The 15,881-nt window shown below is 49.5% G+C and overlaps 1 protein-coding gene across 2 annotated transcripts in view; it reads left to right on the top strand.

Annotated features, from left to right (window-relative positions):
- Slc6a1 (solute carrier family 6 member 1) overlaps positions 1-15,881 on the top strand; it is a 39,378-nt gene that overhangs the window by 13,461 nt on the left and 10,036 nt on the right. For both annotated transcript variants that reach the window (XM_048787114.1, XM_015495126.2), the window contains exons 2-8: positions 5,696-5,753; positions 6,546-6,875; positions 7,567-7,698; positions 8,099-8,199; positions 9,675-9,784; positions 12,290-12,422; positions 15,473-15,607. In XM_048787114.1, coding sequence (XP_048643071.1) covers positions 6,638-6,875; positions 7,567-7,698; positions 8,099-8,199; positions 9,675-9,784; positions 12,290-12,422; positions 15,473-15,607 — 849 coding nt within the window. In that variant the 5' untranslated portion in view covers positions 5,696-5,753; positions 6,546-6,637. The remainder of the gene's footprint in view (positions 1-5,695; positions 5,754-6,545; positions 6,876-7,566; positions 7,699-8,098; positions 8,200-9,674; positions 9,785-12,289; positions 12,423-15,472; positions 15,608-15,881) is intronic.

Raw genomic sequence — 15,881 nt, forward strand, 5'->3', positions numbered from 1 at the left:
CCCCTCCCTCCCCTCCCCCTCCTCCCCTCCCCCTTCCCTCCCCCTCCCCTCCCCCTCCTCCCCTCTTCCTGGAGCCCCTCTGTCTCCATGGCCCCCGTCCTGTCCTGGGACAATGCCAGCCCTGAGACTCAGGCCCTGGCCTTTCAATCTCTGCCTAGATCCCCCACCCCACACAGTCACCTGTCCCTCTGATGCAATGGGACAGAGAGAGAGAGAGAGAAAGACTGTCCACACATTCCCCTTCTCCCTGGCCTGTCCCAGGGCTGGGCTGCTGACAGCCAGCCCACTAGCAAGGCCTGCAGGTCCTGGTCTCCAGAAGAGACCCCCAGGCCCCTCCCCAGCACCTGGGCCCTGCCCGCCACCATCCAAGTCTCCATCATCTCTTGCCTGGATTCCGAAGCTTTGAAGGCGCCTCTCTGCATCCATTCCTGCCCCCCACTGCAGTCTTTTTGGGGCAGCCTGAGTGCAACTCCTCAGTCTCAGTTAGATCTCGCATCCCTTTAGAAGAAAAGGCCCACCACCTCTGGCTGGCTCTATTCTCTCTGTGCCACCTTGACCGAACTGTCTTTCAAACACAGACGAGCTTTCTCCCACCCCAGGGCCTTTGCACTTGCTGTTTTGCTGTCCTCTCTGCTGTACCTCAGAGTGTCGTATTTCTGGCTCCTAATTCAAACTGAATTTTTTTCTTCCTTTTTTTTTTTTGGATCTGGCCAAATAAAACAAGCCCAAGGGCCCATTTTGACCCATTTTGCCACTTCTGATCTGGGTCTTCCAAACTCCACATGTTTTCTTTGTCTCACAAAGCATCTCCTCATTCAAGGATCGGCAGAGGTGTTCTTTCTGCTCGGTTCGGCCCCATTTTGAGCAATGGCTTTAGGACTCGGTCACAGAGCGTGCTTAGAGGAAGGATGGGGTGTCACAGGGATGTTTACCGCCTCCCTGGCTCAAGTCTCTTCCACCCCTTCCCTCCACAACACTTTAATACATTTTTATTTTATTTTATTTTATTTGTAGTTGTAGATGGACAGAATGCCTTTATTTTATTTATTTTATTTATATGTGGTGCTGAGGATCGAACCCAGTGCCTCACACATGCTAGGCAAGTGCTCTACCACTGAGCCACAGCCCCAACCCTTGTTCTTGTGCTTCTTGCAGCACTTGAATCACAGGATATTATGGTGAGCTGTTGGGAGAAGTGTTTCCCCTTGGAGGCCGTGACATTGTGAAAGGCAGGGGCCTTGTCCTATTAATCCTTATGCTCCAATTGTCCCTACCAGCTCCATGCACGTAGTAGGCCCTCCGTAAATATGCACAGAATTCATCTTGCTGCTGGCAAGTTGTCAATTTGCTGATGCGAACCGTGGTGACCAGGGTGTAGCTCAGAATGCAAAACGCCTTCAAAACTGTTCTGCGGTCATTTCAGCCCTGAGCACGGGCTGAGTGAGGACCTGCTGGATGAATGAAGGCATGAGTGAGTTGGTGACAGAGAAGGGGACTTGTCACTGATGGTCTTGTATTCACTGTGCCCTTTTGAATGTGGCTTTGGTGGAATTCAGTCCAGGGTGGTGTGTCAAGCACCTAGAGAAATGTGTAGGCAGATTCTCCATCTTCAGATGAGCAAGAATAGAAGACTCTGGAAGCAGATCAATCATCAGGAGGCAGGAAGTGTTCTTCCCCCTCCTTTACCTGCAAGTCAAGAAGGGTCACAACCTGGCCCTGGTGAGGACATCACAGACACATATGGCTCCTAGAGCTGTTCTGCAACACTGTCCCCAAGAGCCTCCAGGCACAGATCTGTGTCTCGGGAAAGGGGAAGTAACAACTTGCAAAGAGGTTTTTTTTGTTTTTTTTTTTCTGGCTGGGCACAGCGGTGGTGCTCACCTGTCATCCCAGCAGCTCAGGAGGCTGAGGCAGGAGGATTGCAGGTTGGAGGCCAACCTCAGCAACTTAGCGAGGCCCTAAGCAACTCAATGAGACCCTGTTTCAAAATAAAAAATTAAAATTAAAAAGGGCTGGGGGTGTGGCTCACTGGTTAAGCACTCTGGGTTCAATCCCTGGGACCCCACAAAAAAAAGTTTCTTCTGCCTCAGAGATAAGCAGAGACAAGGAATGTTCTAGAAAGACATTGCCTTTACCTGAACTTGCACACACCTCTGCTTTCTGCCTGTGGATTTTCATAAGAAAGGGAAGTGACACATTAACTGGCATCAGCAATTAAAATTCCCAAATAGCTACGCCCTGGCACTTCCTGAGATGCCCCTCGATGGAACTGAGGGCATTATGGTCATGACAATTCATGAATGACCTCGTCTCCCAGAAGGGTTCCACTTTTCCCTTTCCGCCATCTTCCCACGGACCCTTTTCTTTTTAACCAAACTATTTCTAACAGAATCTTTCTTTGTTCTATTAACCAAACACACACGTGCACCACTCCTGGCTTGTGGCTGGCCCAGAGGGATGAATTGGTAGAAGGACACCCAAAGAGATGAGATATTTTTTCTTCACTTATGTTCCCTATGGAGGACTCAAAGAATGATTCCCATTGGGGTTTTGAAAAATGTTGAGAGACCTGAGTAGGAAGCCCTCGGTGAGTGTTAGCTGCTGTTATTATCATAATTGCTGATGGCCTTCTGGGAATCGAGGCATGTTGGGTTGAAAACCACCAGCCCATACATCAATGGTAACAATCACAGTGACAGAAATGGCTGAGATTTCCTAGGACCTAACTGGGTGACAGGCATTACTTAACACGCGTCCCATGCATGAAGTCACTTAGTCATCGCATCCCTGGGAGGGAGACGTGGTTATTATAATTCTCCCATTTTACAGAGGAGGATCAGCAAAGCAGGGTAACTCATCCAGCATTCCTAGGTGCTGGAGAGAGCCAGGCTCAGTCCCTGGCTCAGCACCAAGGTGATCCTGCTGCTGGATAAGGGGAAGAGCCTTCTCAATCCCGAATCGTCACAGAAGCATTGATTGTGTTCGTTCAGGGTTTCAAGTCCTCTATCTTCATTAATGCTGCATTTTCTCAAAGGGAGAAACCATGCATGGGTGGGTAGCTCTTTCTAGTGCGTAATAGGAATTTGGCTGAATCCAAATACATGTCCCCCTATTCTGGAAATCACACCAGGTGTGTCCCCCTCACCGGGAGCTCTTCAGAACAGTCCCCATCTCTGATCCCTCAGGGCTTGGCACGAGGGGGTGTTGAGAAGAACTCATGACTGGGACTTGCCAGAGGGGCCAGGCAGAGATTCAAGATGGTACCAGGGATCTGAAATCCAGTGTCAGCAAGCATGTATGGCCAGGGGTGTTGGCTTAGTCCACTTTATGTTGCTATCACAAAATACCCCAGACTGGGTCATTTATTATGAACAGAAATGTCTTGGCTCCTGACTCTGGAGGGTGGGAAGTCCAAGATGGAGGAACCAGCGTCTGATGGGGACCTTTGTACTATTTCATCTCATGGCAGGACAGCGAGAGCAAGAGAAGGTTAAAATTGCTTTTTGTAACAAACCCACTCTCATAAACAAGAATGACAATAATAAAATCCATTTAATCTACCCCATGACCTAATCACCTCTTGAATGTCCTACCTCTCAGCACTTTGCACTGGGGATTAGCTTTCTAGTATATGAATTTTAAGGGACATTTTTGACCCATGTTTTGCAAAATCCAAAAGCATAAGGAAGTCTGGAACTGCACACCAGAATGCCTTCAAGACTCTCTCCCTCCATTTTGATCTGTTTTCTTCCTCCTCAGCCGACAAACACTCTGAGTCTCTGCTACTCTGATAGGCAAAAGATGGCTGCCTCAGAGTTCCAGAGTCACTCATGAGCCTGCCCCTTCCTTAATCACATGCCAAAATCCCAGGGAAAGGATTTGATTGGTTAGCCTCGGTCAGGTGATCAGTCCCGGACTGAGGTGATTGGATCAGTTGGAACAAATATGGCCGCAGGAATCCACAAGATGAGATGGTTGGAACAATTAAAGGCACTGTGGTCATGACAATTCATGGATGACCTCGTCTCCCAGAAGGGTTCCACTTTTGCCTTTCCGCCATTTCCTGAGGCCACTGTCGCCTGCATATCCCAAGGCTCCTTGGTGGACTTCAGGATCAGCTGCCTCCTACTCCCTCTATTCTTGAGTATGGGAGAGGGGCCCCTGGCCAAGCCCAGGACTCTCTCTGATGTGGCCATGCCCATGCTAGGATCTAGATGGGTGTCCAAGACAAGCCTGTGGGCCGTGGAGGATCTCAGACTGAGCGGGCGATCCCTGAGGACGAGAAGCAGGGGTGGCAGCACAGTATGGATTGGCCGAAGGTGCTCTGGGTCTCCGTGAACCCTAGGAGGAGATGATGGTGTTTGGTAATGGGTACTGCATGTGAGGGGCTGGAGGGTGAGTGCACAGAAAACTGGGGGTCCCCTTTGGGGCAGAGCCAAGGGGAGGAGGCCATCTGGGTCAGGACACAAGGCCAAGGGCCCGCAGCACACATTGCTTTGGCTCAACTACATCTGAGAATCCAGAGGGCAGTGCTTCCTCCACGTGTTGCAATCGGTTCCGAGGGTTCCATAAGTTTATTTTGCCATTTTATTAATTAAATTAGATGGTTGCCGGGTGTGGTGGCGGCACATGCCTGTAATCCCAGCAGCTTGAGAGGCTGAGGCGGGAGGATCTCAAGTTCAAAGCCAGCCTTGGCAAAAGTAAGGTGCTAAGCAACTCAGTGAGACCCTGTCTCTAAATAAAATACAAAATAGGGCTGGGGAGGTGGCTCTCTGGGCAAGTGCCCATGACTTCAATCCCTGGTACTAAAACCCAACAATGACAACAACAAAACCCACTTCTTTGGAACATTCTAGAAAAGCTCAAAGAAGAAAACCAAAAAATTACTCAAAACTGAATCACTGTTGACATCTTTGGGTATATCCTGCCAGTATGGTTATTTTTGTTTGTTTTTGTTTGTTTTAATGAACAGATCTTGTGCGAGGGTAGGGGAGGGCAAAAACAGGATATTTAAGAAAATAGGTTTTCAAAATCTGCTTATCTCATTCCACAACACTGTCCCCCATGTTCTTACATGCTCTTGTATAACATTTCTGCAAATTCTGGATGGAGGATAGAGAAAAATATCAGCTAGGTTAAACTTTAAGCTGGGCGCCATGGCACATGCCTGTAATCCCAGCGGCTGGGGAGGCTGAGGCAGGAGGATTACAGGTTTGAGGCCAGCCTCAGCAACATAGGAGCAATCTAGTGAGACCCTGTCTCAAAATAAAGAATAAACAGGGCTGGAGATGTGGCTCAGTGGTTGAGTGTCCCTGGGTTCAAAAAAAGTTAGATTAAACTTTTTATATATTAAAAAAGAAATACAAATACCAGCTACATTCATTGTCTCCTAGTGGGGCCTGAGGACCTGCAGCCTCCTTGTTGGTTTCTCTTTTCCTTCTGATAAAATTATGGAACATCTTCCTCACACGCCCTCGCGCCCACCTCCACGGCTGTCCTATGTCCTGCATGTTCCCAGCACGCTGTGGGCCAGTTCCATGCTGCAGTCCCCTGGCTGGGGACGCTCCGCAGACACATGCACAGCCCAGATCTCCTGGCAGCAACCTGTACCCTGGCTACCCTCTGCCTGAAGCTACCCTCAGCCCTGCCTGTGCCTTCACCCTCTCTCCTCTCCCCCATCTTCTTTGCTTTGCAGGTTTTCTCCAGCAGAGGGAGCCATTTGGATCTGACCCACCATAAAAAAAAACCACCAGGTAAAGTCCACCCACCCAGCCAGGCAGGGGAATGACACCCTCGCAGCCAGAAAAGCTCATTTTTTCACCACAACTTTGCTAGCCAGAGAGATTTGACCCCGTTTTCTAGGTGGGGAAACTGAGGATCAGAGCCATCAAGAAAAGCATGCAATGGGAGTATCGAGTAAAAGTACTAAGTCACAGTACTCCAGCGGGGTCAGGCAGACAGGAGATTGGAACTCTGGACTGGTCTGACTCTGGTTTTGTACTCCTGTCCTCTACCCCATGCTCCCTTTGAATTTAAAGAAATGGGAAGGGTGCAGAGTGTGGGTAGAACACTGTGGGGATGACCAGGGGCTAAAAAATCTCATCGAAGCTAGTGGTCCTTTCTCAGTTGAGAGACAGAGACTGGGCCTCCTGTGTAGAAATCTTTTCTTGCAGACTTTCTTGAAAGTACAGATCAGGGCTTCTCCACAACCCAGCAGAGGATGTATTATTGTTATCCTTATTTTGAAAGCTAGGGAGAGTGGGGCACAGAGAGGTTGACAAGTTTACTCAAAGTCACACAGCTCAGAAGCAGTAAAGTGGATTGTGCACAGGTCTCAGCACCTCCAGACCCCACCACTCCCCCACCACCTGCAGCCAGGACACCTCTGCATGCAGCCCCAGCGAGAGCTCCTCCGCTGCTTGCCCTGATCACGGTGACCTTGTGGCAGAACAAATCCCCTAACGGCATCTTTGGAGGCCAAGATGAGGATCTTATCACTGAATCTTGTCACTTTTCTTTGCTTGAAACCCCCCCCCCGGCCCCAGAGTAACCTTCAGCTGCAAAGCTGTTGTCCACGTGGACCGGGGCCGACATCGCATGTCCATCCGCCAGGACCCCTGTGTCCAGATTCAGAGACATGGCCACCAATGGCAGCAAGCTGGCCGATGGGCAGATCTCCACGGAAGTCAGCGAGGCCCCCATGGCCAACGACAAGCCCAAGACCCTGGTGGTGAAGGTGCAGAAGAAGGCCGGGGACCTTCCCGATCGGGACACGTGGAAGGGCCGCTTCGACTTCCTCATGTCCTGCGTGGGCTATGCCATCGGCCTGGGCAATGTCTGGAGGTTCCCCTATCTCTGCGGAAAAAATGGTGGCGGTAGGTGGTGGCCTGGGGATCTCCCAGCTGGGACGGGACCCACAAGACAGGGTCCCGCTTAGGCGTTTTCTGGGTTATTCTTAGCGGGAAAGGCTCCCTGAAGAATCCAAATCCTGAAGAATCCTATTTCTTGCTTCATGACATCTAAAGTCCATCTTTTTTTTTTTTCTTTTTGGTACTAGGCATTGAACCCAGGGGTCCTTTACTACTAAGCTACATTCCAATCCCTTTTAATTAATTTATTTTTTTTTTAAATTTTGCAACAGGGCCTCCCTAAGTTGCTGAGGCTGGCCTCCAACTTGGGATCCTCCTGCCTCAGCCTCCTGAGCTGCTGGGATCACAGACATGTGCCCACCCTGCCTTGCCCTCATCTCTCTCTCTCTCATTTTTTTTTTTAATTTTAGCTGTAGATGGACACAATAACTTTATTTTGTTTATTTATTTTTTTATGTGGTGCTGAGCATTGAGCCCAGTGCCTCACACGTGCTAGGCAAGGGCTCTACCACGGAGCCACCACCCCAGCCCCCCTCATCTTTTAATTTTGAAAAGAACAGGGATATATTTTGAGCAAAGGACACCCCTTAGCTTCTGGGTGGCTTTGGATGCTGCTTTGGAGGCAGGGTATAAGGAAATCCTGGTGGGGTTCCCCAAAGCCTCAGGGCCATGAGTGTGCGTCTTCTCCATTCCGCAGGGGCCTTTCTCATTCCCTACTTCCTGACACTCATCTTCGCGGGGGTCCCCCTCTTCCTGTTGGAGTGCTCCCTGGGCCAGTACACATCCATTGGGGGCCTGGGCGTGTGGAAGCTGGCCCCCATGTTCAAAGGTGAGTGTGCGGAGCGGGGCGCTGGGGACGTGGCTTTGCCCCTGCCTGCAGCCTATGGGAAACCCGGGGCTGCCAACACCCCCAGCCCCTCTGCCAAGAGGGAGCTGCTCTGTGCACATCTGAACAGAGTGGTGTCCATGGCAAGGGGCCTAGTGACACCTGATATCACTTATGGAACATGTGCTTACCATGCCTTGGATCCCACCTGCCGCCAGCCTGGACCGGGCCCTGGCATGGGTACATGTGACCTCCCACCAGTCACTGCCTGTCTTCTAGCCTCAGTGTCCCCCATAAGGCCCAACTGCAAGGTCAATGATGTCCCCCGTGCTGTGGAACAGGCCGGGCAGCGGCTGTCAGGACTGTACGCAGTGGAGGTGGTGACCGTGTCTTCTGTCCCCAGGTGTGGGACTTGCCGCTGCCGTACTGTCCTTCTGGCTGAACATCTACTACATCGTCATCATCTCCTGGGCCATCTACTACCTGTACAACTCCTTCACCACGGTGAGTGGCCCCTTTTGTCTCCACCTCCAGCAGGGGACCAGACCCCAAGCGTATCCTCTGTCCACTGGGACCACCCACCATTCTGCAGGCAGAGCCATTCCTCAAGGGGTCAAGGGAGTGATTTGGCTTCTGCATCCCACGTCCTCCCTGCAGTGGTGAAGCACTGGGCACTGAGCACCTTCTCTGGCCAGGCGCTTCATGGGGGCCAACATCGAATCCGCCGGACACACCCCCAAAGAATTGGTAACAGAGTCACAAAAGAGACCCAGAGAAGTGTCTCTACACCCCAGTTCTCAGCAGCGTTATCCCAGCAGCCAGCAGGAGGGAGCAACCCACCTGTCCATCAGTGACGAACAAAGGAACAAAATGTAGCCCTTCTGTTCAGTGGAATAGCAGGCAGCCTTTTTTAAATATTAAGGGAATTCTGACGCCTGCTCCAAGATGAGCCTTCAGGATGGTATATTAAGTGAAAGAAACCATCACCAAGGGACAAATGCTGTCTGATTCCCCTTATCTGAGGTCCGTAGTGTCATCACACACGTAGATTTGAAAAGTAGGATGGATGCTGCCAGGAACTGGGGAAGGGAATGGGGACTTCACTGTACAATGGGGACAGTTTCAGTTTTACAAGATGAAAAGAATTCTGGAGATGGGTGGTGGTGATGGTAGCACAATATTTTGGATGTATTTAATGTCACTGCACTTAAAATGATCATGATGGGCCAAGTGCAGTGGAGCACACCTGTCACCCCAGCGGCTGGGGAGGCTGAGGCGGGAGAATCACTAGTTGGAGGACAGCCTCAGCAATTCAGCAAGGCCCTAAGCAACTCGGCGAGACCCTGTCTCTAAATAAAATATAAAAAGGGCTGGGGATGAGGCTCAGTGGTTAAGCATCTCTGGGTTCAATCCCCAGTACTGAAAAAGAAAAAGAAAGAAATCATCAACATGGTATATAATATTCTGTGACATGTATTTTACCACAGAAGTTGGGAAAAAAAACCCAAACTGAACCCAAAGCATTAGGTTGTTGTGAAGGTTAAGAAGCAAATACTTGCCAAGTGCCTAGAGCCAAGCCTAGCAGAGAGCAAGTGCTGTGTTCTCATTGTCACCATGCAGAGAATCAAATAGAGAGGTCTTCTGCCCAAGGTCACATAGCTGGGAAGTGACTTCAGGGTGGACACAGCAACTTGACAGTATAGCTCTGAAGGCTGGTTCTCAGAGTAAGCAGAGTGAGGTTGAGATTTGGGCTCTGACACTTAGTAGCTGTGTGATCTCAAGCAAATTGCTGCCCCTCTCTGATCTAACAAATGGGAATCACAGGGCTAACCTGCCTCCCAGAGCTGCTGAGAAGGAGAGGTAGGATGATGGCTCTGAGGAGGCTCAGGGGACAGTTGAGGGTGGATAGGGTGAGCAGGACCCTTTTGCTAGCCCTCGGGGGCTTATCGAGATTTGTCCTCATGACTCTGTCCTTGCAGACATTGCCCTGGAAACAGTGTGACAACCCCTGGAACACGGACCGCTGTTTCTCTAACTACAGCATGGTCAACACCACCAACATGACCAGCGCCGTGGTGGAGTTCTGGGAGTGAGTGTGGGACCATCCATGGGGGACAGGGAGGGCAGGTTGGCAGGGCCTTGCAGCAAAGGCACCCTCCAAAGAGTAATGCAAGCCGGATGCGGTGGTGCACACCTGTCATCTCAGTACCTTGGGAGGCTGAGGCAGGAGGATCGCAAGTTCAAAGCCAGCCTCAGCAAAAGTGAGGCCCTAAGCAACTCAGCGAGACCCTGTCTCTAAATAAAATACAAAAAGGGGCTGGGGATGGGGCTCAGTGGTTAAGCGCCCCTGGGTTCAATCCTTGGGACCCCAGCCCCACAAAAAAATAGAGTTATGCAGGAACCGGGTGACAGGGGTATTTCCATAGGTGTGGACAGGGCACAGGGAGCTCAAGCTATTTCTTCCTCTAGAGGGCACCAGACTGTGAAGGGGCCACTTCACATGACCAATGGCCTCCAGCAGAAAACCCCTTATTGGACAAAGCCACAGTCCAGTAGGGAGGGTAACTCCCCTGGTCTCTCTCTCTCCTCCTGTCCCCCCCATCTCCTGCCAGGGCCTCCCCTTCATCAACCCAATCAGAAACTTGAGTGCAACGGGACCCCCCCCCCACAGTGTAGCAGTCAGCCTCTTGGGGCACAGTGCAGGGCAGAGAAGATCAGAGAGTATGGATGCAGAGGGCTAAATGGAAGGGAATGACCCACCTAGCCCAAAGGGTCACCTGGAGAGGTTGGCAACCCCGGGGTTCATCTCTTTTTTTATGTATATATTTTTTAGTTGTAGATGAACACAATACTTATATTTTATTTTATTTTTATGTGGTGCTAAGGATCGAACCCAGGGCCTCACACATGCTAGGCAAGTGCTCTACCACTGAGCCACAACCCCAGCCCTGGGTTCATCTCTTTGGCGTAAAGGAAGCCCCTGTGATGGGCATCTTTGAAGGATCTGGGAGCAACCCAGAAGGTTCTGGAACGTCGGGGATAAGCTATTTCCAGCAGGTGTGGTCAGAACAAGCAATGTCTAGTCTCTTTTTTTAAAAAAAATATTTTATTTTTTAGTTGTAGTTGGACACAATACCTTTATTTTATTTTTACGTGGTGCTGAGGATCGAACCCAGGGCCTCGCACATGCTAGGCGAGAGCTCTGCCACTGAGCCACAACCCCAGCCCAATGCCTAGTCTCTTTGCCGTGCGATGTCCTTGAGAATCACTTTCCTTATGAATAAAAACCCAGTTCTGCTCTGCCTGGTCCTGCTCACCAGCATCTCCCACGTGGCGGTCTCTCAGACACGTTTGCGGGCTTCATTCCAATGCTGGTGATGAGAATCCATCAGGGCCGAGTCCCAGTTCCCCAGATGTTGGAGACTGAACACCCCAAGAAATGCCTAGGCAAGCGTGGAAAGCAAGTTTTATTTGAAGGAGAGAATAGAGATAGACTTCTCCGCAGTAAAGGGACCCCAGGGCTGGGTGTCCTGCCCCTTTTATAGGTTTTAGATGTTCTTTGTCCTCATGTCCTTTCTCTAGTGACCAACAGGTGGGCCAAAAGGTGGGGAAGGAAGCCTTTTAGGGCTACCTTTCCATGTCTGCCCAAACAGGCAGGAAAGGAGCCACACAGGAGGTACTGCATTAACTCATTAACGACTTCTTGGGAGGAACAGTAGGCAGGTAACCTTGGCAACAGGTGGAAGAGGAGGGGGAAGGGCTCTGGAGGTATTAGCATTTGATTTCTTTTCCTTTCCAACCAGCCCCCATCTCCCCTGTCTGACCCAATCATTTATAAATGTACACTGACTATCCTTTTGTCCCCCGATTTCAATTAAACCTTTTATTCCTTAAACATTTCTTGAGTACCTACTATTTGTGCCGATGTGATCGTAGACCCAGGTACGCAAACAGGCAACAGCAGTGTCAGGTGATGGGGCCATGGGGGGGACACACAAAAAAGCAGCTGGACCCATCTCGGTGTTGGTGAGGCAGGTGCAGGCAGAGAACAGAGTGGGCCAGGAGGTGCAGAGAGCAGGCTGAGTACAGATGGGGATTCAGCCTGATGGGGGTTGGAGGGAGCTGTTGGTAAGTGTTGAGACCAGAGGGGGAAGCAGGGGTCGGCTCACAAGACCTTGGGTGGCCCTCCAGGGAGTGAGTACTTTATTCTGGGAAACAAAAGGGAGCTCTTCTTTGCAGGATTTTAAGCAGGAAAGTAACACTTGCAGTTTAGAAGGATCCCTGGGGCCGCAGTAGTGGCAGAGTGAAAGCAAAGGTTGGGTCCCCCTAGGAGGCCGCTATGGCCCCAGATCCAGGTGAGCAATTATGGCTGCTGAACTAAGGCCCCGGCAGGTCCTGCTCTCTTTGACCTCTTCACCAAACAGCACTTTTCTAGTGATTTCTGTAACAATCTTCATTGTCTCCATCCAAATTGCAGGGATCAGCAGTTATGCACTTTCCCCTGAGAGGATATTGTCTGTGCTCATGCCCTGGGCACTCCAGGGTCCCTCCAGCTCCCTCTGACCCACATGACTTCTCTCTTCTGTTCCACCAGGCGCAACATGCACCAGATGACAGACGGGCTGGATAAGCCAGGTCAGATCCGCTGGCCGCTAGCCATCACCCTGGCCATTGCCTGGGTTCTTGTGTATTTTTGTATTTGGAAGGGTGTCGGCTGGACCGGAAAGGTAGGGGATATGGGTGCAAAGAGGGGATGGAGGGACGGGACTGGAGAGGATCGCTCTCTGGGGCTCAGTCTCCTCTGTGGAATGAGAACTATAAGATCCCCTACCTTCTAGATCAATTGTGAGCATTGAAAGCAGAGATGCAAGTCGGGCCCTAGTACAGCGTCAGCCTCACCCTGAGTCCCATGAGATTCCAGTGGGACTGGTGGCCATCACAGAACAGGAGAGAAATGTTGCTCAAGGACTACTGAACACACTTTTCCTGAGCATCTACTTTGTGCCAAGCCTTGTCCTCGGTGCTGGAGCCTCAGAGATAAGAAGTTCACATTCTGACTCAGGGATGGATAGATGAATAGTTAACGACTAAGGCTCTGTATTCTAGTTGTGAGTTTGGATTCTGACTTGGTTATCCTGTGGGCCCTGTGACCTCAGGCAAAACACGTTACCTCTCTGAAACTCAATTTCCTGTTCTGTAAAAGTGAGCTAATAACGATGCCCATCGATTGGTTTGTTTCGAGAATCAAAGGAGACGGTGATTCTGCAGAGCCAAATCTCCAACAAAGGAGATTATCATTCATTTTGTTTTATAAGAATTTTTGTTTATCAAGAATTTAACCTTGGGCTGGGGATGTGGCTCAAGCGGTAGCGCGCTCGCCTGGCATGCGTGCGGCCCGGGTTCGATCCTCAGCACCACATACAAACAAAGATGTTGTGCCCGCCGATAACTAAAAAATAAATAAATAAATATTTAAAAAAAAAAAAAAGAATTTAACCTTTATTTTATTTGTTGTTGTTGTTATTTATGTGGTGCTGAGGATCGAACCCAGGGCCTCACCAGTGCTAGGCAAGCGCTCTACCATTGAACCACAACCCCAGCCCCCCAGTATCACTTTAAGAAGCAAAATAGAGTAGAGTTTGAAGGCTTTGGAAGAGAGTTTGAATCTCAATTCCCCTGCTTTTAGCTCTGTGCTCTTGGGCAAGTTATTTGACCTCTCTGAACCTCTGTCTCCTCCCCTATTAAAATGGTCCCAATAACAGTATCTTACAAGGTTGTTACAAAGGGGGCTAATTTGTGCAGAATGTTCATTTGACACATAGTATTAACTATAATCATTTGGAGGTGGTATCAAGGATTCTGCAGTAGCGCTGAGGATATGGCTCAGTGGTAGACTGCTTGCCCAAATGTATTCCTGTTTTCCTGTACATTAGAAGACTGTACTTTTGGGGGACAGAGAGTAGGGCCTCCTAGCTGCATCTTTTGGAGGTGTCATCAATATGCATTTATTAGATGCTTACCGTGTGCCTGGCTCCACGTTGAACATAGAAGACACAGGGAAGTATTAGGTCGAGTCAACGTATTTTAAGCAGGTTGTATGTCCTCATACAGTCAAAATTTCTGAGTAGCAAGCGTGATTATACCCATTTTCCAAAGAAGACAAAGCGAGGCTCAGAGAGGATAAGACATTGACCCAAAGTCCCACAGCCTGTAGGTAATACAGATGATTCTGAATTCCCCTTTGCCTAACTCAAAGTGCAGTGGTTTTTCTAGAGGGTCAAGATTGCCTTTCCTAATCCTGAAGGATCCTAGAGTCAAATCAGGGAGATGAAAGTAGTTAAATAAAAGCATGCTGACATGGAAATAGGGGAGACTCTGAGATCCAAAGGTCATTGAACTTGAAAATTGCTCTTCTATACTAGTGAGCTAAGAAACCCAATTTCACACAGCATCAGCCTTTTGATGACCAAACTGACAAAATAATAATTTTTAATATTGCTCCACTTAGGGCAGGCACTGCCAGGAAGCCTCGGTAATGCTGAATAGAATTCCATTTCCAGAACCAGTCAGGCAAGAGGGATCAAGAGACTTAGAGAAGCATATTCCTTTTCATCAGTGATCTCACTGCTAGAAATATTTCCCAAGAGTGGTGTCATAATTTTGTAAATCAAGATTCATATACAGAGATGTTCCATGTGGTATTTAGATTCACATAAAATTGGAAATAGCCTAAATGGTAACATCAGGGGTGGGAGGAGGACTTAAAAATAGATAGATTTCCCCAGGGACTACTTTCCATAATGAACAATCATATTGTTCATGAAAGAGTGAAAATCTACTGAACAAAACCGTATGTACTGTGGTTTTCAACCTTAAGCCTGTTAAGCAAATAGACCACTGCAAAATTTGAGTCTCGTTTTGTAAGAAAATGTAAACAGGGGCAGGATTTGTGGCTCAGTGGTAGAGCGTTTGCCTAGCATGCCTGAGGCACTGGGTTCAATGCTGGGCACCACATAAAATAAAAATAAAACAAATAAAATAAAGGTATTGTGTCCATCTACAACTAAAAAAGGATTAAAAAGAAAATGTAAACAGACATGCCTAGAGGAGTCTCACAGGAGGAACACTAGAATGTTAACATCCATATTGCTACATAATTGTCAGACACTTATGGAGTGTCTGCTGTATACCATGGACTTTCCTAAGTATTTGAAGAGCAGAGAGGTGAAAATATAAGTCCTGTCTCTCATGTAACTTTTATTCTTGGAGCTGTTGAAGGCAGTGTGTGTGTGTGTGTGTGTGTGTGTGTGATTTAAAAATGTTCCCAACGGCTGGGCATGGTGGCCCCTGCCTGTAATCCCCAGCGGTTCAGGAGGCTGAGGCAGGAGGATCACGAGTTCAAAGTCAGCCTCCGTAAGGGCGAGGCACCAAGCAACTCAGGGAGACCCTGTCTCTAAATAAAATACAAAATAGGGCTGGCAGGTGGCTCAGTGGTCGAGTGCCCCTGAGTTCAATCCCTGGTACCTTCCCCCGCACTGCTCCCCCCCAAATGTTCCTAACAAGAAGGGGAAAGCTAGGTACTGAGCTGATTGGTTCAGAAGGTGAGGAAGGGCTTCAGAAAAGTGGCCAAGCAGAGCAGGTTAGGAATCCAGGAGGGCTTCCTGGGAGAAGAACTGGATCCAAAGCCCAGAGCTAGGATAGGTCCCCATGTAGACAACGTGAGGCAAAGCGCTGGAGCATTGGAGCAAGTGCGACCGGCCACTCCCTCTCCTCGCAGGTGGTCTACTTCTCCGCCACGTACCCCTACATCATGCTTATCATTCTATTTTTCCGTGGAGTGACGCTGCCCGGGGCCAAGGAGGGCATCCTTTTCTACATCACCCCCAACTTCCGCAAGCTGTCGGACTCCGAGGTGAGCTTCACTCCCTACGGGGGTACCCTGGAAGGCACAGCCCAGGTTAAGAGTAAACTCGAGTCCTGAACCTCCACTTGTAAGTTACTGTCCCTCTCTGATGCACGCATGCAAACTGGGGTCATTGTTAGATAGCGCTGGTGGGTGAGCACTTTGAAAAAGTCCCCAAGGGGCTGGGGTGGTGGCTCAGTGGCAGAGCGCTTGCCTGGCATGTGTGAGGCACTGGGTCCGATTCTCAGCACCACACATACCAAAAAAAAAAAAAAAAAAAAAA

This window comes from Marmota marmota, unplaced genomic scaffold (genome assembly GCF_001458135.2).
Source record: "Marmota marmota marmota unplaced genomic scaffold, marMar, whole genome shotgun sequence".
NCBI lineage: Eukaryota > Metazoa > Chordata > Mammalia > Rodentia > Sciuridae > Marmota > Marmota marmota.